At 39.6% G+C, this 25,464-nt stretch overlaps 1 protein-coding gene across 4 annotated transcripts; it reads right to left on the bottom strand.

Moving 5' to 3' along the window:
• Positions 1 to 721: 721 nt before the first annotated feature.
• On the bottom strand, positions 722 to 25,464 carry LOC148871982 (WPP domain-interacting tail-anchored protein 1-like). Of its 4 annotated transcripts, none has more exons than XM_088973353.1 (6): positions 25,220 to 25,464; positions 18,379 to 18,976; positions 17,045 to 18,264; positions 15,153 to 15,308; positions 1,233 to 1,366; positions 722 to 1,074 (listed from the first exon to the last, which is right to left on the bottom strand). In XM_088973353.1, exons 2-6 carry the CDS (start codon positions 18,941 to 18,943, stop codon positions 1,026 to 1,028), a joined length of 2,124 nt encoding a protein of 707 aa, XP_088829479.1. In that variant the 5' UTR covers positions 18,944 to 18,976; positions 25,220 to 25,464; the 3' UTR covers positions 722 to 1,025. The 4 variants fall into 4 exon arrangements, with proteins under 4 accessions (XP_088829479.1, XP_088829481.1, XP_088829477.1 ...); XM_088973355.1 differs by having other exon boundaries at positions 722 to 1,055; XM_088973351.1 differs by having other exon boundaries at positions 1,015 to 1,366.

Genomic DNA, 25,464 nt, shown 5'->3' with positions numbered 1-25,464 from the left:
GATTTAACATTTAGTGATGGAAAGACTAGATTTTCAGAGATTCAACACTTAAAACACAAATCCTAGACCAATAAGAGTTTTAAACTTACTCCATTTTGGATTAGACCAACAAGATCAGCTTCCAGGAATTGAAATGTCTGATTTAGCTGTTGAATAACCTTGTAAGGGTATTGACCGCTGCTCCTTGTTGGTGTAACACCCTAGAGCAAACTGCTTTATTCTTCCCTCTTCAAGTACCTGTTCAAACCCTAATTTGAACAAAAAAGAAATAACAACTACCCAATCTAGTTGTTTCTTTGGGATGCTGGTAGCCTGGTAGAGAGAGAGAGAGAGAGGGAAAGAAGCAAAAAAAAAAAATACAAACAAAGAAATATGTTAGTGGTTATCCAGTGGATAACCATTATCCAACCAGCCCAATCCATCAAAGCCAATTCCTATTGGGTTAACAAACCCGCAACGACCAGGTGCGGGTTGGGTGGGTTCAACCCATTAACAATGGGGTGGGTTGGGCAGGTTCAACGGGTTGGGTAAAAAATTTCCACCCCTTACAACCAACATGCGTTACTGCCTTTCTCTTTTCCCTTATTGTATAGACTTCTTGATTTGAGAGATAGAAGGTAGTTATCCCTTACAAGGACTGTAAAACTCTTCTTTTATAGGGAATTTGGAAAACAAACACAAGCACCAAATGGGGCCATAGGGCTCAAGCTATTTTAAGATATCAGAAAATAAAGCATCTATAAGTGATATTAAAATTTATAATTTTAGATTATCAACATGCTAAAAGAAACTAATGAGATGATTTAATTTCACATGACTTCTGAATGCCTACTCAGTATTTTGGCATTCCACCATTATTACAATCTTAATATAAAAGCCTAGACACGAGGAAGACAAGCTTTGATCAATTAGAAAACTCCACACACAACCACAATAATCCATCCCAGATGCTATATACAAATATTGAATCTCACGCCACTCGTCCCACATTTTAAGCAGGGATTCCTTGTGCTCATCATCATCATCTAAGCCTTGTCCCAACTATATGGGTTTCGCTGCAGTGGGAAAAAAAAACTATATGGGGTCAGCTACATGAATCATGTTTCGCCATTCCATTCTGTTTAGTGCCATATCCGTTGTGCTTGAAAAGTCAAAATGGACGATTATCTTGTTGAAACAGTTTTGTTGCTAATACCGAAATCAATGAGATGAGAACTGCAATTAAAACATACTTAAAATTGAATTCTCCTGTCCCCATTGTTCTCACTGTCTCAAGCTTGGATAACCCACTGGTAGCATCATTTGAGGGAAAGGCAGGTTCCGCTTCAGTCTCACAAACAGCTGTTGTTTTTGATGATTTGTCCACCTGATACAGCACAAAGTTCAAGAAGATTTTTGAATGTTAACATCCTTAGAGCAAACATGATCCTTTTTTTAGGAAAAGACGACAAACCCATAGGCCCAACCCACCCACTGACTCTACACCTTCTGGATTTGGTAGTCACACTTCATCAAGTTTCCTAATTATCACTGCAACTCACAAACATGTTGGGAAATTTGATCTAATAAGAAGTAATGTCATGATTCGACTGGGCTTCCTACTGGACTTTTTGATGATCTTACCCAGAATTATATCAAAATCTTGAAGAACCAAAATCAATATTGTAACCAAGTGACCAGAGCATGAAGCAAGATTGAAAGTGTGAAAGCATTAAAACTAAAACTAGTTAAGATTTGAGATCACCTCCAGAGTGCATTTACATGCACATTCATATATATGTGCATGTCTGTGTATGACATACATATGTAATTTTAACACCTATGCAAAGTGGTTTATAAAAAAATAATGATTTTAAAATGAATAGTTTAGTAGCACAAAATATGATTGAGCAGATTATCAATAATCCATTCAGAAGAATACAAGGGTATAATTAAGCATTTGGCAGTGGAGAGTGGGAGAATATTTAGGAAGGAAAAATTAAGACTGTTAGATATTTAAGGGTAGAGAGGGAGAGAGAGCGAGAGAAAGAGAGATTAGTGGAGAAATTAACATCAGTTTCAAAGAAAAACAGGGAGTTTGTTCCATTTCCTTCATACTTGAAGTCATACCTCACTCCTATATTCAGGGAACACAGATTTGGTGCATCCAAAACATGGATTGGTAGCAATGTGCTCTTCAATTCATATATCTACCTGTCCATATTTTCCCAAATATTATGGTATGACTTGATTGATCTTAGCTGCTTGACCCTGTATACCTCAATAAGTTGGATAGTTTATGACCACTGACTAAGGTGCCTTTATCACCTCATGACGCAAGAAGACATTTGACACTCTCATAGACCTGGCTCAATCCATTTACCATCTGAAAGACTGAAACCAACTCTAAGAACAAAGAGGAAGGGATGAAACACCAATGAACAGGAATTGCATGTTCAAGGCAAGGATAACATGCAATGAGTCTAGTATGTTATAACATTTACAAGATTATGTTTTATCTTGGCCACAAGATTATGCTGTAACATTTACATGTTATTTTCTTTGTTTTGCAAGACAGGATATTTCTTAGCCAACCCGGATAAATGATTTAAGGCTTACCTCAGTTTATAGATACATACATATACATATACAAATATTGAAATTATTAAAGATATATAAATATAACATACCAGACCTGTATTACGAAAGATATGTAGCTACAAAAAACAAGTGAAACTAGCATTGTGCTTCTTTTGGGATTGCACCAAAGGATTCTTAAGTGCCATGACTCTAAAAGGTCTGGTTATGTACAACCAGATGGTTGCTGAAGCAGGACAGTGGATGTTCTAGAAATGAGATATTTGGGCAAGGGCCAATTCAATCTAAGCATGGATAGCTCATAGAACATTATATTGTGTTTAAATTTCCACTTGCACCATATTTATCTTTGTAGGAAGACAATAGTTATTTGTTCGTCATTTGTGGTGTCATGATGATCATATAGCAGCAATATTGGCAAGGGTGACATTCATGGTGCAAAAAGATGGTGACAATAGAAATAGCAGGGAGGAAAACATATCAATAATACTGAAAAAGATGTAATGGTGTTAATGACTGCAACAGACTAGATCAAACTGGTAAATGTCAGTTCAAGCCCAGCCCAGTCTAATTAATCCAGGCCTAAATACTACCCTAAGCCCATCCAACCAAGGTTCTAGTAATTGGTTAATAGACTCAAACAGGCTCAAGCTTGCAAGCCCAAGATCAGTTCAAAGACCAACCTGAGTGATGAGACTGAAAAGAACCCTATTTTGTCCCCTAATTTTCATCTTTTTACATCAATTTAGCACTTAAATGAACTCATTACTCTTGTATTTCGATTCAGGGCAATAAAGAAGGCAATTGGAAGAAAACAGGGCAAATCGAGTGATTTTGCACAGTTTCGGCGACAGTCAGTAATCTGGGCCTAACTCTCAATTCCGGACTCCGAATTGGACAATTCAAGAAGCATTAGAAAGATGAAAGGAAGGCCCACAACTTTTATGTTTTGGGTTTTGACAGATTCGGCCCGAATCGAGTACGAAAACGAGCCCGAAGTCAGAGCAAGTTCGCAGCCAGACCCATTTCACAACTTAAGCCCAACTTGCAGAAGTACCTTGAAGCAGCCCAAGTTTTAAAGCAGCCCAACTCGAATTCAAGAGTCAAGAGTTCAAATCTCAAATGTAATCTCCAAGGAGAGAGTCTTATCAGATCTAAAGTCTTGAATGTAATCCTAGAGAGATAAGAAGATTGAGATTAGATCATTAGACAAGAGATAGGATAGGATTAGTTCAAAGAAGATCAAGACTCCCTAAAGATAAGATGATCTCCTAGGAGTTGGAAAACAGCCCTCTCCTTTGGCTATATAAAGAGGGGGGCGAACTAGCTCTAGCATCACTCATTCCAAGATCCAAGAGATCATCAAGAAGACAAAGAAATCTCAAGAAAGCAATTCGGCCATGGAGAAGCAAAGCATGGAGATTGCGCAGATCATGAGCAGCTAAGCTTCTTTTATCTGGTTCAAGGGGGAGGTTCGATTGTGTTATTGTGAGGTTCTGTAGTTAATTTATTTTCTTGCTTTTTAATTCAAATATTCATTGATTTTTGAGCATATTTTTTATTGGATGTTAATGTTAATTAGTCTGACAAACTAAATTAATGTTGATTTTGCTACTGCTATCCATGATTTCGGTGATCCGTAATTGTCACGAATAGTGGTACAAGTAGCAATTAGGTTAATATCTTTCTAGGTCAATTGTTCGTGACATCCTTTGACCAATGTATTGACATGGTTTAACCTAAAAGGAATCGATGGAACAAGATTCAATAATTGCAGCTATCTCAATTATTCTTGTTTTGGTTTAACTGTTTTCACAAATCTTAATGTTATCACTATTTAACATGGAACGCTATCGTACCTAGTTGAGTGGTGATAAGTGTTGATCGAATGCTGGGTTTGATCAACTGAATTAGGAAAACACAAGGTTTATTATGGCTATCCTAATAAATCTAAGGTTAAATGCTTGAATTGCAAGAATGCTGAAATGTACCTAGGATCGATGGCCAATCGATTCAACCCGAACCCTTGAACCAGAATTCGGTAAGACTGATTTTCTCTTGTTTGTTTAGTTTGTTATTCTTTTAATTTTAGTTATTAAATTTTTCCACTCAATTACTTTATCCATTCGGCTAAGAGATTACTGAATTGCTCCCTGTGGGATTCAACCTAGTACCACTTTTTACTACAATTATTTGATTGTGGGACTAATACTAATTTTGAGGGCTTCGACAAACCCGTCAAAATTTTGGCGCCGTTGCCGGGGAGCAACTTTAATTTCTTAGCTATTACCTTCTTTTTGTTAACCTTCTTGTTTTATGACTCGTGCTTCTCAACGAGGTGAACTCGAGTACAACCCCGAAATTGAGAAGACTATCCGTCGTTTAAGGAAGGAGGCAAGACAAAGGAAGGATCATTCACAAAAAAAGGTGAATTCAGATTGTGATTTACTCATCTGTGATCTACCCATCTTCAAAGGAGAAGAAAGAATGGCTGACAGAGAGAGGACGTTGAGAGAGTTGGCTACACCAATGATGAACCAACAACCCCTATGCATCACGTACCCCACTCTTGAGGTAGGTTTTGAATTGAAATCTGATTTGAAACAATTATTACATCTATTTCATGGTTTTCCAGGTGAGGACCCTCATAAGCATCTGAAGGAATTCCATGTCGTCTGTTCAAGCATGAAACCCCACGGTATGACCGAGAATCAGGTAAAACTCATAGCCTTTCCATTTACTTTACGTGATAAAGCAAATGATTGGTTGTATATTCTTCCTCCCGGTTCAATACGCACATGGGATGAGATGAACAGGGTATTTTTAGAGAAATATTTCCCTGCATCCCGGGTTGCAAATATAAGAAAAGAAATATGTGGAGTTCGACAATTTGGTAGTGAAACGCTATATGAATATTGGGAAAGATTTAAACAACATGTTGCTAGCTGTCCACACCACCAAATACCCGAACAGCTTTTGATCCAATACTTCCATGAAGGGCTTCAGCCCATGGATAGAAGTATGGTCGATATAGCCAGTGGAGGAGCCTTAGTGAACAAGACACCCGAAGCGGCCAGGGAATTAATTTCCAACATGGCCGAAAATTCACAGCAGTTCGGTGCAAGGATAGATGGCACCACTAGACGGGTTAATGAGGTAAGCCATGTCAATTTAGAAAATCAGATTTCAGATCTAACAGCTTTGGTTAAGCAACTTGTTCCAGGGCAATTACAAACAACCAGGGTGTGTGGTATCTGCTCGATCCCTGGTCATCCTACGGACATGTGTCCATCATTGCAAGATGGTCCGATGCAGCAAGTCAATGCCGTAGGAGGATTCCCGGGGCAGCCCCAACGAAATTATGACCCCTACTCCAATTACTACAATCTGGGGTGGAGGGATCATCCAAATCTAAGCTACGGGAACCAATGAGGATAGCAGAGATATCAGCCCCAATATTTCAATCGACAGCCCCAATATTCAGCATCTATCACAGCACAAAGTCAACCCTCAAGTTCAGGTATGTCATTAGAGGAAATCGTTAAGGCTCTTGCTACTAACACTCAGCAATTTCAGCAGGAAACAAGAGCCAGCATTAAGAATTTGGGGAACCAAATCAGCCAACTTGCCACTTCCATTAGCAAGTTGGAGGCATAGAGCTCCGGGAAACTACCATTACAAACGGTAGTCAACCCCAAGGAGAATGTAAATGCAGTGGTGCTGAGAAATGGGAAGGAACTGCAGCTAGAACCTACCTCACCAAGGAAGGCGAATAAAGGACAAGAAGAAGAGGAGGTACAAGACTCAAACGAGAGCCCCACTAAGGTAAGAGTTGGAGAGAACGTTTCAGCTGTGATCAAGAGGACCTTACCAGAAAAACATGCTGATCTAAGTATGTTCACCCTACCTTGTGTCATTGGCAATAAGCGAATCGAGCATGCCATGCTAGACTTAGGTGCATCTATCAATGTCATGCCATACTCGATTTACTATGCTTTGAGATTAGGTCCTTTAAAGGAAACTAAAGTTGTTATCCAATTAGCTAATCGTTCTAACGCCTACCCAGAAGGGATTGTTGAGAATGTATTGGTGCAGGTTAACGATTTAATTTTTCCAACTGATTTTTACATTCTCAAGATGGAGGACACGAAAGTTCAGCCCGACTTCTATTTGGCAGGCCTTTCATGAAAACGGCCAAGACCAAAATAGATGTGGATGAGGGTACCCTCTTCGTCGAGTTTGACGGGGAGACTGTTAAATTTAATATTTTTTAAGCTATGAAGTACCCAAATGAAGACCATTCGATCTATTTGGTTGACACTATTGATCCAACTGTGCAAGAAATTTTTGAAAAAGATATGAATGAGGAGCTAGAATCGAGTGCACAATTGGATACGAAGGCCCCTATTCCAGATTTGAACCCGTCCATGATGGATGGAAGGGGAGCACACCGGAAGCTGCAACCACGAGAGTTAGGGTAGCAAAGGAGAACGTCGAGCATAACGACGTTAAACAATTGCACTTGTGGGAGGCAACCCATTGTGTTTAGTTAATTTTGTTATTTTGTTTGGTTTTGATTTTTGTGTTTAGCAGGAACCCAAAAGACAAATAGGGAAGTACCCCCAAATCCTTCTACTTTATGCATAATCACATACATTGGGGACAATGTATAACTTAAGTGTGGGGGAATTATGGAAATCTGATGGAAATTAGGGATACCTTACCTTCTTGAAATTTCTGCTCCCTGGAAACTTATCCTTGAACGATTTCAACTTATCAGGAATCATGTGCTTAGGTTGAATGGATAGGATAGGATGCAAGCATGACTAACTGAATCTTTCTTGGCTGCATATGGTACCTCATGATTTCAATTGATCAATAGGCAAGATGCATAAGGGTTTGATTGATTTTCACATAATTATTTGTCAAACATGGGTTGATTATTCTAGAACTTGTTGTATTAGACATATTGAGACCACGATCAATGAATTCATGGATCAGGCGGCGAAACCCTGTGATTCTTGTGTAAAAAAAAAATTAGAAAATAAAATCGTGACTAATGTGAAATTGAGCATAAAATGCACTCACATCTAGAAACGAAAGCAAGTGTGAGATGGGGCATAAAATGCACTCACATCTTGAAAAGAAGGCAAGGGTGAGATGGAGCATAAAATGCACTCACCCTAGAACCCCAAACCCATTCTCACCTTCAGATCCTAGGAATTCATACTAAGTGGTGGAGATGTGATACATAGCAAGCTTATGGCAATAAGCACACCTTGTTTTGGCTTAAGAAACAAAGAAAGGTAAGTGAATTTGGCTGCATTGGTTCGTTAAAAGCAATGAGTACCTGTTCAGCCAGGGAGTTTCAGTCGGGAAGGTTTGTCTCCTTGACTGTCAATTTAACCTAGGACCATGAGGAAGGGTGATTTGCGATCACTCTTGGACGAGAAGATGGGGATAAAGCGATGGAAGAGGGAAGGTTACCAAGTCTGGACTAAAGCATGCAATGAACCAGGCCTCATGTAGAGAAAAAGAAAGATTGAAAATCAATAGTGGTTTCTTTTGTGTTACTTGAGTTTTTGCCTTGCCCGAGGACGGGCAAAGTTTAAGTGTGGGGGGATTTGATGAGACTGAAAAGAACCCTATTTTGTCCCCTAATTTTCATCTTTTTACATCACTTTAGCACTTAAATGAACTCATTACTCTTGTATTTCAATTCAGGGCAATAAAGAAGGCAATTGGAAGAAAACAGGGCAAATCGGGTGATTTTGCACAATTTCGGCGACAGTCAGTAATCTGGGCCTAACTCTCAATTCCGGACTCCGAATTGGACAATTCAATAAGCATTAGAAAAATGAAAGGAAGGCCCACAACTTTTATGTTTTGGGTTTTGACAGATTCGGCCCGAATTGAGTACAAAAATGAGCCCGAAGCCGGAGCAAGTTCGCAGCCAGACCCATTTCACAACTTAAGCCCAACTCGTAGAAGTACCTTGAAGCAGCCCAAGTTTTAAAGCAGCCCAACTCGAATTCAAGAGTCAAGAGTCCAAATCTTGAATGTAGTCTCCAAGCAGAGAGTCTTATCAGATCTAAAGTCTTGAATGTAATCCTAGAGAGATAAGAAGATTGAGATGAGATCATTAGATAAGAGATAGGATAGGATTAGCTCAAAGAAGATCAAGACTCCCTAAAGATAAGATGATCTCCTAGGTGTTGGAAAACAGCCCTCTCCTTTGGCTATATAAAGAGGGAGGCGAACCACCTCTAGCATCACTCACTCCAAGATCCAAGAGATCATCAAGAAGACCAAGAAAGCTCGAGAAAGCAGTTCGGCCATGGAGAAGCAAAGCATGGAGATTGCGCAGATCATGAGCAGCTAAACTTCTTTTTTCTGGTTCAAGAGGGGAGGTTTGATTGTGTCATTGTGAGGTTCTGTAGTTAATTTATTTTCTTTCTTTTTAATTCAAGTATTCATTGATTCTTGAGCATATTTTTTATTGGATGTTAATGTTAATTAGTTTGACAAACTGAATTAATGTTGATTTTCCTACTGCTATCCATGATTTCGGTGATCCGTAATTGTCACGAATAGTGGTACAAGTAGCAATTAGGTTAATATCTTTCTAGGTCAATTGTTCGTGACAGCCTTTGACCAATGTATTGACATGGTTTAACTTAAAAGGAATCGATGGAACAAGATTCAATAATTGCAGCTATCTCAATTATTCTTGTTTTGGTTTAACTGTTTTCACAAATCTTAATGCTATCACTGTTTAACATGGAACGCTGTCGTACCTAGTTGAGTGGTGATAAGTGTTGATCGAATGCTGGGTTTGGTCAACTGAATTAGGAAAACACAAGGTTTATTATGGCTATCCTAATAAATCTAAGGTTAAATGCTGGAATTGCAAGAATGCTGAAATGTACTTAGGATCGATGGCCAATTGATTCAACCTGAACCCTTGAATCAGAATTCGATAAGACTGATTTTCTCTTGTTTGTTTAGTTTGTTATTCTTCTAATTTTAGTTATTAAATTTTCCCACTCAATTACTTTATCCATTCGACTAAGAGATTACTGAATTGCTCCCTGTGGGATTCGACCTAGTACCACTTTTTACTACAATTATTTGATTGTGGGACTAGTACTAATTTTGAGGGCTTCAACAAACCCGTCACTGAGCTCCCAAACTACTTTAGAGTAAACCTTAAAATTGATATCTATTTTATAGTATAACTGGTGAGTTTTCGCTCACCTCGGAAACCTCTTCGAGGGAGGCTTGACCTCCTGAAACAGAAGATGGAGAGAAAAGAGAGAAGGGAGGGAAGGAAGGAACTGGAATCAAGGAGAGGAAAATTAAGGGAGAATCATTCATTGCTTTCATTATGTGATGATCGCCTTATATAGCTGGCCTACAGGTGTAATATCATAGGGAATATTCTCTGATTTCTGAATAACTCTGGCAGATAACATGGGTGGAAAATCTTCAGGTGGCAGAGTAACCAACTCTGAGTTTAACTAATTCTGGGGCTCTGCCACCTGGCTCCTCTGTCTTCTTGTGAATGGTTGATAGGTAGCGACTTGCTCCACTCCCCTAGTGGGTTCTGGAGGGGGTGTTTGGGTCTCAACAGTTCCTCCCCCCTTAGCACTGACCTTGCCCTCAAGGTCTAGGTTGGGAAACCTCTCATTCGGCCTTAGATAAGGTTCCCATGTGGCCTCTTCTAGAGGCAGACCAGCCCATTCAACATTGGCTTCTGGCACCACCTGCCCTCCTCGCCGAACCCATTGGAAATCCACAATCTTGACAGGCTCCGTGTAAATGTCCTCTTCATCTGTAAATTGGGGTAAGTTCGGTGAGATAGGGGTATGATTCCCCACAGCTTTCCTGAGAAGTGAAATGTGAAACACCGGGTGTAGCTTCGAGGTAGCAGGGAGGTCCAATCTGTAAGCAACAAGCCCACTCTCTCCAGCACCTTATAGGGCCCATAATATCTGGGAGCTAGCTTGTGCCAAGCCCGTCTCATCACTGAGACCTGGCGGTAAGGTTGGAGCTTAAGTTAGACAAAATCACCTACCTGAAACTCTAGTGGGCGGTGGTGAGAGTCATAGTAGGCCTTCATCTTTTGCTGAGCTTTAGTTAGTCAAGTTGGCCTTGAGTAGTCTAAGGATCTCATCTCTAGCCAGTAAGCGAGTCTCTACTTCTGCCATCTTAGCCGACCCAAATTCATAAGGTAATATGGGAGGAGGTTCTCTGCCATATAGAGCCTTGAAGGGTGTCATTCCTACTGCTGACTGATAAGTTGTGTTGTACCAGTATTCTGCCCACGGAAGCCAGTGAGCCCACTGTTTGGGCTTCTCCCCTATGAAGCACCTCAGGTAGGCTTCTAAGCACCGATTAAGAACTTCAGTCTGTCCATCCGTTTGGGGGTGGTAACTTGTGGATGGGTGCAGTTGGGTTCCTTGCAATCGGAAGTATTCCTTCCAGAATGAACTTAGGAAAGCAGGGTCACAGTCCGATACAATGGATCTTGGTGTCCCATGCAATTTGGCGACGTCCCGTATGAAGATGTCAGCCACCATTGCTGCGGTGTAAGGGTGAGGCAAGGTAGAGAAATGGCTATACTTGGTGAGACGGTCAACTACTACCATGATAACTTCCTTCCCTAAAGAACGGGGAAGTCCGGTGATGAAGTCCATGGAGAGGTCTTCCCATACTTGCTCTGGAATCTTGAGGGGCTGTAGGAGGCCCGCGGGAGACTGTGAGGAGTATTTCTATCGTTGGCAGGTCTGGCATTTAGATACATAGTGTAACACATCCTTGCGCATACCTACCCAATGGTAGTGGCTGTTGAGCCTCTTTAGAGTCCTTAGCACTCCTGAATGTCCTCCCAAGGAGGAATCATGAAACAACTTCAATAGTTTAGTTTTGTGGCTGGAATTTGGAGCAATCACGAACCGTCCCTTGAAGAAGAGGTCTGGTCCCATAATTTGGTACCCTGCAACCTGGGAAGGGTTCTGCCTTAATTTTTCTCTAATGTCCTGCAGCTACGGATCAGTCCTTGCTTCTTGCCTTATGGTTTCAAACAAGGGAAAACTGGGCTGAGAGTAGGTTAGTTGGGCCAGCTCTTCTACCCGTGATAAGGCATCGGCTACCCTGTTAGCAGGCCCAGGTTTATACTCTATTCGGTAGTAGAAGCCCATCAGTTTACTCAGCCACTTTTGCTGCTCTGGAGTGTGCACTCCTTGTTCTTCTATATATTTCAGACTTCGTTGGTCTAATTTTATGATAAATTGGCGTCCCAATAGATAGGTACACCATTTATGGACTACCATTACCACTGCCATCATCTCCTTGACATAAGTGGACTAGTTCTGGTGGGCGGCTGATAAGGCCTTGCTGAAGTAAGCAATGGGTTGTCCCTTCTACATCAGGACAGCCCCCACCCCTGCACCTGAGGCATCACACTCAATCTCAAAGGGCTGAGTGAAATCTGGAAGAATAAGGACTGGAGGGCTTGAAACCGTTGTCTTCAAGTCTTCAAAGGCCCGTTGGGCTTCATCAGCCCATCTGAAAGAATCCTTCTTCAACAGGCGCGTTAGAGGGGCGGCCATGAGCCCATACCCCTTAATGAAACGCCTATAATACCCTGTAAGCCCAAGGAAACCCTGAGAGCCTTAACAGTAGTGGGCTTGGGCCATTTTTGGATGGCCTCTATCTTTTCTGGGTCTGCCATGACCCGCCCTGCTGCAACCACATGGCCTAAGTATTGTATTTGTTTTTGTCCAAAAGAACACCTGGTCATTTTGGCATGTAATTGATGTTCCTTTAGAGTGGTGAGAGTAAGTCTCAGATGTTCCATATGGGTGCCCAGTCCCTGCTGCAAACCAGAATGTCATCGAAGAATACTAAAACAAATTGCCTTAAGAAAGGCCTGAAAATGTCATTCGTAAGGGCCTGGAAGGTGGAGGGGGCGTTGGTGAGCCCAAACGACATAACTAGGAACTCATAATGGCCATCATGGGTTCGGAAAGCGGTCTTGTGGATGTCGGCCTGGTGAACCCGGATCTGATGGTACCCGGATCGCAGATCCAGTTTGGAGAACACCTGTGCTTCTCCTAACTCATCTAGCAGTTCATCAATGAGGGGTATCAGCAACTTGTCCTTCACTGTAATCTGATTCAGGGCCCGGTAATCTACACAAAACTGCCAACTACCATCCTTCTTTTTTACTAGGAGTACAGGGGATGAAAATGGGCTGGTGCTGGTTTGTATATGCCCCTTGTTCATTAGCTCTTTTACCGCCTTCTCAATTTCTAGCTTCTGGAAATAGGGGTATCTATATGGCCTCACATTGGACGGTTTAGAATTTGGTAAGAGGGGTATCTGATGGTCATGGGCCCGGGGTGGAGGTAATTGGCTTGGTTCCTTGAACACATCAACAAACTGATCAAGTATCGATCGTAGTGCCTCGTGTTGGGCTTCCGTGGGTTGGTCACAGCCTTGATTGTTTAAAGTTGGAGCTGTGGGCTGCATGCCTAAGTGCATAAATAAGGGCTGTCCAGTATCCTTGGAGGCCCGTAATATGGAAGTTACAGTATCACCTTGGGGACTCGGAGGTCGCACCCCTTGGAGATGGAAAGTTTGACCATCTAGATAAAAGTCCATTGTCATTTGGGCCCAATCACACAATGCCGGCCCTAGGCCACGTAACCAATGAATTCCCAGAATAATATCAGCCCCTGAGAAATCCAATGGGTGGAGATCCACCACGAAATAGTGGCCTTGTATAAGGATCCTTTCCTTCTTGCACACACCATCACATGTCAACTGACTTCCATTAGCCACATAGATTGAAAAGAGTGGAGTGGGTTGTATAGACATACCTAGTTGCCTTGCTAATCGACAAGTGATGAAATTCAGGGTTGAGCCACTAGCAATCAAGATCATCACAGATCGGTCCACCAACCTTCCTTTTACTCGCATGGACTGAAGAGGGTTGAGGCCCATGAGGGCGTGTAAGGAGATCTCGGCTCCCCCTGGTTCTGGTTCAACTGAGATCAGTTCACAGTCTTCTACGTTTTCTTCTGGGTCTTCCTCTGTCTGAAGGAGAAACACTCGCTGGACTTGGCACCTATGGCCCAACCCAAACTTGTCATCACAATTGTAGCAGAGGCCCTTCTCACGCCGGGCCTGCATCTCAACCCATGAGAGGTGCTTGAAGGGCACAGTGGGCCTGGACAGAATGGGCTTCTGAGAATCCCCAATTTGTTTCATGGGTTGCTGTTCGATCCGCTGGGGAGCCCTCACATTCGGGTAGGAAGGCTTGCTGGTTCTACGCATGCTATCCATCTTCTCTTCTTACAGGCGAGCCATTCCCACCGCCGCCATGACTGTCGCTGGTCGAAGAGCTCTCACTTCCAGGCGGATGTCTTCTCTGAGACCTCCCATGAAACACCCTACCAAAGCCTTCTCCGGTCATCCATGTACCCTGGTCGCCATTCTTTCGAACTTGAGCTGGTAGTCTGCTATTGTCCCGGTCTGTTTTAGTCGAGTGAGGAGTTCGTCGTAATCCACGAACGCCGTCGGCCCAAAACGGATGCACAGGGCTTCTGTGAACTCCGCCCAAGTTACCTGAGGATGGGTTTGTCGATACCACTGAAGCCAGAGAATAGCATCTCCTTCTAGGTGAATGGAAGCGATGGCGACGCGCTGGTGTGCAGGGGTTTCATGATACTCGAAGAATCTCTCTGCTCTGAAAATCCAAGGAATGGGATCTCCACCGGAATAGTTGGGAAATTTGATTTTAGTAAACTTTCCGGCGGGGTAACCCCCAATTCCCTGGCTACCGGAAACAGAGGCATCGGCCCCTGTTGGATGACTGGTCTCGCCGGATTGTTGTTGGGAGGTGAGGTTAGAGATGACCACCTTGAGATCCCTGAGTTCGTTCAGTACCTGATGGAACCCAATCTCAAGTTGGTCGACTCTGTCTTCCATGGTAGAGGATCTTGTCTGCGGCATAGCTGGTCTGCAACCTTGCTCTGATACCAACTTGGTGAGTTTCTGCTCACCTCAGAAACCTCTTTGAGGGAGGCTTGACCTCCTGAAACAGAAGATGGAGAGAAAAGAGAGAAGGGAGGGAAGGAAGGAACTGGAACCAGGGAGAGGAAAATTAAGGGAGAATCATTCATTGCTTTCATTATGTGATGATGGTCTTATATAGCTGGCCTACAGGTGTAATATCATAGGGAATATTCTCTGATTTCTGAATAACTAACTCTAGCAGATAACATGGGTGGAAAATCTTCAGGTGGCAGAGTAACCAACTCTGAGTGTAACTAATTCTGGGGCTCTGCCACCTGGCTCCTCTGTCTTCTTGTGAATGGCTGATAGGTGGCGGCCTGCTCCACTCCCCTAGTGGGTTCTGGAGGGAGTGTTTGGGTCTCAACAATAACACTAAAATCCATCTTACACAGTTCTCAATTTATCCTAAGATAGTAACATTCATCTAACTATTTTAGTCTCTGGATTTACAATTCAACTACAAGGTTATAAGTGATTGAAAAAATACTAACCTGCAAACTTGTAGCTGAAGATTCTGTATCTTCCTCGTGGGGTGCATTTGTAGTAGTGCATTTGTTCCCATTGTGAGTCATCACTGCAGGCATATCCTTGTCTCCATTTTGTAGCTTTTCTGCCAAAGTTCTGTTTTCCTTCATCAATGAAGTTATCTGCAAATAATAGACACTTTACATAATAGTTACAAGAAGTTGACCACACATTAACATGGAAATTCAGAAAAACCCCAGCACAATGTAAATTAAGTTTAAATTATTGACGAAGACCCTAATGACATTTATGTATTTGTATGTGATACATGACCATGGGTAGTTTGGTCTTTTTCTTTGTATAACTAAGTTAATATAATAAAAGGGAGAGGCTGCATATCCCATACTTCTGATTCTCCCTTGGATCATTCTCTCTTTATTCTCTTATCGTCTTTCTTCTCTATCTATTACACCTATTCACTTAAATTTGTTGAATTGAATAAAACTACTTTGTATCAGAGCAAAGTTTTCTCATGGTCAATGCCCATATAGATCTAAGATCAGAAGATTTTTTTTTAATTTCTTTTGAAGAGCTATAGAACGGGGGGTAGCCCATCCCCCAACCCAGGTGCAGGCAGGATTCAACCCCAAGTCTCCGCTACAACCAGCAGGAGACCTTACTAACCAGCTGGTTGGCACTTTGCAAGATTAGAAGATTGATGGAGAACTGAGAAGGCTTATCATTAGATTCTAAATTACTGTGAGGCATGCTTTCAACAAATTTCAAATTATTCACACTCTATTATGTTTTAGCATAAATGTATTTTAATGTTGGTTAAGTATGCAGCTCTATAAAGCACATCCCATGTACACCAGAGAGCCAACAGACTAGTATCAGTGACTGAGCATACAACATTGTGATAACAAACTGAAGACAGTCCTCTAATCAACACAACTATGCCATGCATCAATTCCAAATTTTATCCTTACAATGCTGCTTAATAGAAAATACAAGTGGATGTAAATATGCAGGTAGGCCAGTCATAAGCTGCTTCTAGCCACACAGCAATAGAGGGATTGGAAGGTGCCAAAATAGGTCAGATCCTCAAAACCCAAGATCCTAATACTTGAAAACCCTAGATGGGGCTGAGCTACAACTCAAACGAGAGAAAGAACCAAAAAGACCCCTACAAAAACAACCCCCTTCTCTTTTATAAGACTCAATGTCTTGTTGGAGAAGCCAACAACTTCAAACAAACCCCCAGAAGACTACTTTTGTTACAAAAACACCCAAGAGCCCAAAACCCAACATATGTACACCTAACTGCCCCTGAACAGAATCTGAATTATAAAATTGATGAAAATACCCCTGGACCCGGACTGTCAACAAAGCTACCCAAAAACATCAATTTGGGATCCTACTACGAAAAACATACAACTCAGAAAGTCAGAATATATTCACATTTCTCTCTTTTTTTCTTCTTTTTATTTTTCCTTTTTTTATTCTTCTTCCCTCTTTTTTTTTGGGGGGGGCTCATCAAAGACAAACTCTATTATCCCCTAAGGTTTAGGAGTTCTCAATGTGCCTTGCCAAGCCATGAGCTTAAAGGTTTTAGTCCACTAAAGCTGTTTAAAAATAGTAATGCATGCAATTTTCTCATTTTGCCCACTTTTGTCTAATCTGTCTAATTCTTCTCTTAATGGGTGGCTTTTCTAAATTCTTACTTGATTATTACTCTATTATTGTACTAAGCCTGTTGTAACTGGCTCTCTAATTTGTATTCATTTGGAGACATTATTTTTTATGAAATATGTAAGTGTAAAAAGGTGAAGTTCCTTATATGAGGAGAAATAAAGATTGTAAGGCAAGATGAAATTAATTGTCTTTCAAAAAGTGAAACAAAAGTGAAACAAAATACCTGATTCTGAAGGCGCTCTCTTTCTACAGCTAGTTGCATGACCAGATCTGTTATTATTTTCGTCCTAATGTTAATGTCCTTTGCTGTTTCTATTTTTGTATTATCAGCTTGATGCAAAGATGACTCCAAACACTCCAGTCTACTTCTCAGAAAACTCAGTTCTTCATTAAGTACAAAGTTAGTTTCAGATAATGCAATGCAATTATCTTCTACGGTCTCAGCCCGACTTTCAGCTTTTGACACCTTTAACTTTAGATCATTGATTAAATTTTCCATATCCCCAATTGCAGCATACAACATGTTCAGTTGTTCTTGAGTAGCTTCAGCAGACACTTTTGCATTTTGCAATTGAACATCAGATTCCCTCAGCTTCTTCTCAAGCAAGTTTATCTTCTCAATGCTGTTACTATCATTCTTAAGAAAACCAAGTTCTTCATTAAGTTCCAAGTTAGTCTCTGTTAACAGCTTACACTTGGTTTCAGCACTTTCAGCCCTGTTTTCTGCCCTAGAAAGGTTTTCTTTCAGATCTTCAATTGCATTTTCCATGTCATTGAGTTCAGAATATAAAGCATCATGCTGCACCTTGTTTGCTTCCATGGTGGCCTTTGCATTTTGTAGTTGAGTCTCAGATTCTTTCAACTGCTCCTCAAGCAAACTCACTTTTTCCCTCAAAGTAAAGGCCTCAGAATTAGCAACAATATATCTATCTTCAGCTTCCTTCAGATGATCTTTTAAGCGGTTTGTCTCTGTAAGTAGGAAATTGTCAAGTTCTACATTGCTGGTCTCAAGCTTCCTTAAAGCATTTTCTTTGGTGTTCAGCTGTTCTGTGCAATCCTGAAGCTTAGATCTGGCTTCACTTTCTCGTTGAATTAAGCTATTCAAATTGAATTGAGAAACCTGAAGTTGACCCACAAGTTCTTTAGAAACTCCCCTTAACACCTCAGCAGCATTTTCAACCTCAAAGATCCTCCAAAAAAGAATTTCTTCTGCTTCTTCCATGCAGAGTAATTCTTGTTCTGTAGAATGCAACTTAATTCTGATCTCTTCTTCATTTTGTCTTGAGTCAGTTAGTTTCTTTTCAAGGTCTAGCTCTCTAGCTAAAGAATTCTCCAGCATCCTTAGAATATGTCTTTGCTGTTCAGCAGTCTGCATTTTTAACTTTGCATTCATGTTTGAAACTTGACCACCTTCAGAAAAATCTGCACCCTTGCCATTATTCACTATCAACAATAATGAATAGAAATCAGAGATTGAAGTTTACTTTTCTATCACATATCTTCATTTTATGTTAAAATCTCACTAAGCTGCTCAAAAGTTAAATCTAAAATACTTACAATTTTCTTGTCCACCAAAAGCTAATAATGTTCTGTGGAACATAGCTGCTTGTGCTCTCATTTCAGCAACCTGATCTTTTGACTGCTTCAGAGATTCTTCAGCATCATGCAACTTTGCCTCCATTTCAACAAAAGATTCTCCCAAGGATTCATATGAGATTATTCTCTGACAAGCATCCCTGATTTCCATTTGAAGAGAATCCATGAAGCTGTCCAGGTCTCTCACCTCTGAATCTAAAATTCCAGATAAGAAATCAAATTCCAAGGCTTTCTCAAGAGGAAAAGCTAAGATTTCATCACTCTCTACGGAAAAAGCTTCTAAGTCACTTTCCATGGTAGCAACATGCATCAAAAGTATGTCCAAGTTTACCAACTTCTCAGATGAATATGCCAAATCAAGCTCTACTCTTGTTAGAATTTCTCTGACTATTCCTGCTTCACGGATCCCCTCTCCATTAGGCATAACTGCTTCATATGAGTAAATATTATCTGACTCCACCTCTGGATCCCCAGAATCAACAACCTCAAGGGCAATAGTGGTATCCCCAATGGCATCATCAGCCATTCTTACGACCCTAGTGATTCTTTTGCTTGAATCCTGAATAAACAAGTGAACAAGTTAAGGAATCTTTATATCTTTCATAGATGGGGTTGGATAACTATGACTAGCCCAAGAATCCGTGGATACAATACACCTTTATGCAAATTGTTGGCAGTCAAGAAGTAACATGTCCATAAAATGAGAGTGGCAGAAATGCATATAGTGAGATTGATGAGTGGAATAACTAGAAGGGATAGGAGCAAAACTGAAGTCATTCAAAGGAACCTAGAAGTAGCTCCAATAGGTGATAAAATGAGAGAAAGTAGACTAAGATGGTTTGGTCATGTGCATGGAAGACCATCAACAGCACCCGTAAAAAGAAGTGATCTATTGCAAGTTGAGGAGTCTAGAAGGGCTAGGAGTAGATCAAAAAGGACAAGGGTAGAACAGTATGAATAGGGCTATAAACATGTTGACTCTGGTTTGGGACAGGGTGTACCAGTCCTGAACTGATTAATAATTGGGATAATCAGGTCTGACCTGATTACGCCTGAATATACTGGCATCTATAATTATCTATGTTAATAACAACTTAAAACTTCATTTTTTATAACATAACCTTAAGAAAAATGACAGTAAAATGGTAAATTGTTTATACATCAATAAATATTGTGTTTTTAACCATTATTATCTTATATATTATCTATCAAATTTACCCTTTTAGACATAAGACATAATAAAAATTACAAGAAAACTAGGAAACATTTATATATATTTATATATTAACTCATAATCAGTTTGGATCTTAAATTTTAATTGGTTTTTTAGAACAAGCAAGAACCAGAACAAAACCAATGGTTAATTGGGACAAAATCATGGAACTAGGACCGACATAATCGGTTCAGTCGGTTTGGTTTGGTTGGGTAGAAACAACCCATTGACAGCCCTAAGAAATGATTTGAGTGCCCATAATTTAACAATGGATATGGCATTAAATAGAACAGAGTGATGAAACAGGATTCATGTAGCCAACCTCACATAGTTGGGATAAGGCTTGGATGATCATGATGAATAATCAACTAAGATCCCCCCCCCCCAAAAAAAAGACTTCATTTAGAATTGATTTTGCTCAAGTGAAGTGCTTTAATCAAATACCAAAACAGAAATAATACAAAATGACAGGCATCCCAGAACAGAGACATGAGGTGCAGCCTCCCACACAAATAGAAAATCATAATTGAACCCAAAACAAGTGATCCCTATACACCCCTTGCTTAGAGAGGAAATCTGCCATTCCATTTGTCGATCTTCTTTCTCATAGGACCCTCACAACCATATTACTAGAGAGCCATTTGAATCTCTTAATTTCCTCCCTATAAATCCAAATTACTGAGTTATAGGGAAAACAATAATAACAACATGAGTTTGATAAACCATGTGATGGTTTTAGAGCAGAAAAGCAAAAAAGTTAGTGAGGTAACACTTATTCAATAAGTACGTTTTTAGATGTATGAGACCTATTTAAGATTCAAGTTTAATATATATATATATATATATATCATGTCTGCATTCATCACCTGGCACCCAATCAATTTGCTATTTACTATGTTTTCAGTTGAAGATACCTTCATGTTTTGTGTCAAACTTCTTTAGACTTCAACTGAAAACAAGAAAACCGGATGATGTTCTCAATAAAGTTTCTTTCAGAAAATGTAATTACGAAATGATCTATGCATTTCTTTCCCTTCCAGAAATAAAAGACCAATATTTCAAAAGACCAACCCAAATGCCAGAAAGGAGGCTGTCCAAGTCACAGGCTAAAGCAGTTCACCAGGGTGATTCACCTAGTGTAATGATAAAAACCAAAAAAAATGGCCAAGTCAGCTGTCCAGGTTGACCATACGAGTAATGACAGTTTGAAGACACTGTAAGAGACAGATCATCAAGTCAAATTAAACTCGACACCCAGCTCTCCGTACTTCTCCAAGCTCGACCGTGGTAGACATCTCAAGAGGAGGGAGATGGAGATGAATTGGTAGAAGGAAATGAAGCAGAAGTATACGGTAGAGTGACCAAAAGGTGAATTTCTAGTTAAATATTTCTATAATGATCACGTGGGGTGTAGTGGAGACTTCAGGGCCCAATTCCCCTTGTGTGGTTGGTGGCAATGAGGAAGATCGTAACTCAATATCAGTTGAAGTCAAAATAAATCAACTTAGCTAGCAAGTATGTACCATGTGATTCTATGGAAGAGGATGCCAATTATCTTATAGTGCAATGCAAAGTATCAAAGGAGACATGGGGCTTTTTTCTTTTCAAACTATTCATCCTTCAAGTGAATTAGGGGATTCCAACATCAATTCAGTTACTCTTGCAATCAAGGTTTAAAACGTCAGTCAATTGAAATGTCAGTCATCCAAATACAGGAAACATGTCAGGAACATCATATGGAAATATTGTACAAATTATAGACATAGTGTAAACATTGTAAAATGTGCAAAAAAATAAATAAATAGGGCCATTACCCAATGTTGGTCCCACTTATCTGGGGTCTTCAGAGAGGTACAATATGCAAAATATACAATGATATTTTATGAAATGATAAAGGAAGCACATACATCCTTTAAGATTATTATATTGATAAGCACATAAGCTAAAGCTAATACACAAAATAATATGCTGTGATGTGCTGTGATCTTTAAGAGTAAAAACTATGCAATAAAGTTAGTTCAAGCAAAATATAAACACACAGAATGTGCAAATAATTCTAATAAATCAACCAAATAATATATTACACAAACAAAAGATAAGATTTAGCATCACATTCAAAAAGAATTTTGAGTTGGCTCAAAGTGGTCATTTTCTTTAGGGAGGTGATTATACTCCTAGAGTGCTACTCCACATATTTAAAATACTGCTATTAACTCATCATGTATATATCACATTGTGTACTCCACATAGTGCCTATGGTTTTCACTAGGGAATATATTGATTCTATTAATATTTTGTGATAGTAACCATGGAAATGGAAATATTAGGAAATGTGTTGACATTTTAAACCATACTTTCAATCATGAGTCTCGGTCAACTATGCATTCAAAAACAAAGGAACCATATTATGGATGATTACCCCTCCATGATGATCTAGAAACATTTTTGTGCTTCTTAGGGGTGAGATGGAGACTTCCAAAGTAGATTCCAATAGTTTTTTGAGACATCTTGAGAACAAGTAGGATCGTGTGGAGATGCTTGACAGTGGCAGTTTTATCATTGATATGGTAGGGAAAAAATTCTAGAGTCTTCATAGACAACAAGGAGCGGAAGATGTTGACAAAATTCATCACTATTGAAGTGGTCCATTGAGAATACTGCAGGGCTGTGTGGCCTGTGTTTAGTGACTTCAATACTGATGACATTGTGTGGGATGGACACGTATTGGTTCCTTTGATGCCTATAAGACATCTCACCAGATTCAGGTTCTCCCTTCTCAAGGCTCCATAAAACTGAATTTTGATGGATTCTCTCTAGGAAAAACATAATTGGCAGGTATTATAGGTGGAGTGATCCTTTAAGTTTCTCCGAGACTGATAGGGTGGGCTGACTGAATTTGAGCTGTTCTAATGCCCCTTTTGAGGAGGTTCATCTGTTGTATGCTTTTATCTGCACCAAAGTGGATGTTGAGGAGGATTTTGAGGTTGTTGTGGGGTGGTAGAGTGATGGAAGAGGTAGTCCATGAGCATATAGACATTTCTTATAAGAGGTTAGAGCTTTGTCATCCAGGTGGAATATCTCATTCCACACGGTCAGAATATCTTTCAATAATCTAGGCAATTCCTTAGCTAGAATTGGGGTTAGAAGAAATGAATTGTATTGTGGCCCAGTCCTTCTAGACTACATAGCTTTCCTGGATGGGTGTATGGGAGGCTGCTGGAAGCATCAGGGATTCAGGGTTCTTTTGCTTTCTTTCTTTGAACTCTTAATTGTACTTTTTTACTGATCTTTAAATAAAACCTCTTTGATATAATTACTGATTAAAAAAGACTTCAATCACCTCCTTGCTCAACCAGCCCCACTAAAAAGAAAAATATAAAAGCATCACATTAACTGCCCTACTGCACCTTCCCCTCCCACAAACTCTACAGCTTCAAATCAACACTTTTCAAACTCTCAGAGTGGATCCCATCTAACATCTGTTCAATGCTCATTGTTACACCATTTGATTCAATACTACTAACTCCATAAGTTCATCCCATATCCTGGTACTAGCACCCTCATCATATAAGTTTGAGTCCACCAAAACAATGGAAGTTCCTTCAGAGAAAGAATACTTCTAAAAGAAATGCATTCTTCTAATTTAAATGTTCAGTAAAGTAACACTTAAAACTGATGTAAATAGGATTGAAGAATTGGTTTCAGTCTAATTATACAAAAGAAATGTAAATACAGGAAAGGACCAACTAATACAGCAAGAACCAAGGTCTTAAAGGTTTGTAGATATGTCCAAAACAAACACATGCTATAATAGATTCATAAGTAAACATACACCAACAGAACCAATTCTTGAAGAGAGATCAGTTGTTGGAAGCTATCATGGGTCCCATTAGGATTCTTTTCTAAAAGAGTTTCTTTTTTTTTTTCAGTTGTACTTTCTTTTTGTCTTTTCAGTTTGCTAGTTATGATTTCCTTCCTCACAAAAATACCCCATATCCCTACATAAATGGTGATATAGTAAATCTTTGACAAACTAATGAGTGAAAGGTTGAAACCTTTCCCGTGAAATGGGTAAAAAAAACAGCAAATGGGCTGGAAGATGTTCTCGCAAAACAAGGAGTGGACAGATCCACTCTATGTTGGGCAATGTTGTAATCTGTAATAGTAAAAGGGGGCATGGTAATTAGGGTGGCCAATCTAGTTTCTGCTGTATATGGGCTACTATGTAGCAAAGATATGTTACTTTTTTTCAATTATTAATAAATAACTCATTTAGCTGATCAAAAAAAGAAAAAAAAAAGAAAGACTTCTCATGCAAGTGGTGAGACTCTAAATTCACCCTTTATTGGGTAGGTGAGATTTCAATGCAATGGTCAATTGGCTAGTAAACGGTACCTTTCTTTTTCCTATCCCTCACATTGATGGTCAGATAATAATATTGAGGAAATATGAAGAAAACAATGGAGGAAATTTTTGTACAAGATTTGGACAGGCAAGCAATAGGAATATTACAAATTAAGTCCAAGGATATCCTAACATCCTTGATAATAAAGTTTTGTCATCTGATGCAAATCTGAATTGAATTGAAAAACTCTTTCCACTCCAATTGATCTGAAATCAAGTTCATCCCATGGGTGGTTGCATTTCCAACATTTGTATTGGATTTTGGACAAGTGTTAAATTTCCAAAATGAACACAATAGATCAAGTAAAAACAAATACCAAAATCCAATAGAGCATCTGTACTGACCCAATAGATGATAAAATGAGGGCAAGTAGACTAAGATGATTTGCTAATGTGCAGAGAAGACCATATATAGCATCTGTAAGAAGTGATCTATTCAAGTTGAAGGGAGTAGAAGAGCTAGGAACAGTTCAAAAAGGATTTTTTCCTTTTTTTTTTTTTTTTTGGAGAAAAGGTAGTAAGAGATGATTCAAGGGATAATAATTTAACAATGAATATGACACTACACATAAAGGAGTGGTAAAACAAGATTCATGTAGCCAACTCCATATTGTTGGGAAAAGGCTTAGATGATGATGGTGATGATGATCCAGGCTATCTCACTTAACTTCTCCTACTACCCTTTCTTTTTTTTTCTTTTTTTTTTTTTTAGTATACAAAAATTTAGAATTCAAAAAGGCCTAGGCTCTGCAATCACATGATCAAAAAACCATTTGTAACCCACCTGCAAACATTAATAAAATAGCACTTAATTTCCAAATAAAAATTTCCCCACTTCTCCGTCTACATTGCATCCAAAATGAAGACAATAAGGTCTCCTTCCCAGATCAAATTAGTTTCCTCTTCTATGTTTCTCCACACACAACCTCTGCATCGAATTATGTCATAATTCCTCACGACGTGCATTAAGGATTAGACTGAAACCACCAAAAGAACCCGATCGATTAAAAAACAGCCGCTGGTGTCAGAAATTCATCTGAGCCGATTCAAATTTACTAGAATTTCCATAGAAATTTCATATTCTTACTCAAATTTTTCTACCAAGGCAACTGAATGAAGAAATCTAACATTGAAACGTTTTCATGAATATACAAATAAATTGCAAGATAATTAGAGATCTGGTACCTTTTAGAAAATTTCGCGGTTTTTTTTTATAAAAGCAGAAATAATTCGTGTGAGAGGAAGAATCGCTCGAACACAACAGCCTCAGCCTTCTTAATTCTTCTTTCCGTTGATTGGTTGCATCACAATCTTATGACCTGGAAATCTTTAAAAGCGGAAAAGCTTTTGGCTTTTGGCAGAATCCTTTGTCCTAAAACCAAACCAGGTTTCTCGGATCAGTCACTCCTTGATAAGCACAGTATCAATTT

The sequence above is a fragment of the Nelumbo lutea genome, chromosome 2 (assembly GCF_056320005.1).
Source record: "Nelumbo lutea isolate HS-2025 chromosome 2, American lotus-T2T, whole genome shotgun sequence".
Classification (NCBI taxonomy): Eukaryota; Viridiplantae; Streptophyta; class Magnoliopsida; order Proteales; family Nelumbonaceae; genus Nelumbo; species Nelumbo lutea.
The sequence above is the reverse complement of the archived record's forward strand: the minus strand, read 5'-3'. Positions and strand labels throughout refer to the sequence as shown.

Bases quoted from the DNA above. Each gene is read 5' to 3' on its own strand.
- LOC148871982 (XM_088973351.1), bottom strand. From the start codon at position 18,943: ATGGCTGATGATGCCATTGGGGATACCACTATTGCCCTTGAGGTTGTT. The intron at 18,265-18,378 runs GTAAGTATTTTA...TATTGTTGATAG, and splicing joins TTTTGGTGGACAAGAAAATT to TGAATAATGGCAAGGGTGCA. The intron at 1,367-15,152 runs GTTAGTATTTTT...GTGCTGTATCAG, and splicing joins CTTCAGCTACAAGTTTGCAG to GTGGACAAATCATCAAAAAC.